The following is a 662-nucleotide window of genomic DNA, read 5'->3' on the forward strand; positions in this document are numbered from 1 at the left end:
TTAACGCTACAGAGGTCGATCCTTGCAACAGAAACAGGCTAACGACCTGGTGAACACGCTAATGAAGTGCACGCCACACTACATCCGCTGCATCAAGCCCAACGAGACCAAGAAACCCCGGGACTGGGAGGAGAGCAGGTAACAGAGGCCCCTCGCGATGTATCAGGGAGCCCACAGAGCCCAGGGAACGGGACCCGGCCATGGAGATGTGGCCAGGACTGACTTTGCTCCAAAACCTGCACCCCTGGCCTGGTCCCTCTGTGCTGCCCACAGCACCCAGAGGTGGGTGCTGAGGAAGCGTGCGGGGACACACACGCCTCTCTACATGCATCACTCAGAAGCTCCACCTGAGCCCCAAGAAGCTCTCACGCGTGCACAGCTGAGGGCATCCCCGTGCAAAGCGGTGGCCGAGGGGTCTAGGCAGGTCCCCGACCGACCTGCCATCCCACGCCGAGCGTGTCCCTCCGGGCTTCACAGGGTGAAGCACCAAGTCGAGTACCTGGGGCTGAAGGAGAACATCCGGGTGCGCCGGGCAGGTTTCGCCTACCGCCGCCTCTTCCCCAAATTCCTGCAACGGTGAGCGACCATCGGGATGGGGGATGGCGGGTCCCTGCAACCTGGCCGTGACTCATGTCCCCTGTCCCGGCAGCTACGCCATCCTT

General features: G+C 62.5%; 1 protein-coding gene across 1 annotated transcript in view; it reads left to right on the forward strand.

Moving 5' to 3' along the window:
* LOC104080783 (unconventional myosin-If-like) overlaps positions 1–662 on the forward strand; it is a gene marked incomplete at both ends in the record, with an annotated part of 4,976 nt that overhangs the window by 2,793 nt on the left and 1,521 nt on the right. Inside the window, 2 exon segments of the mRNA XM_009583293.1 lie at positions 32–138; positions 478–623. Of these exon segments, the coding sequence (XP_009581588.1) occupies positions 32–138; positions 478–623 (253 nt within the window).

Source organism: Fulmarus glacialis, unplaced genomic scaffold (genome assembly GCF_000690835.1).
Source record: "Fulmarus glacialis isolate BGI_N327 unplaced genomic scaffold, ASM69083v1 scaffold21008, whole genome shotgun sequence".
NCBI classification, from domain to species: domain Eukaryota; kingdom Metazoa; phylum Chordata; class Aves; order Procellariiformes; family Procellariidae; genus Fulmarus; species Fulmarus glacialis.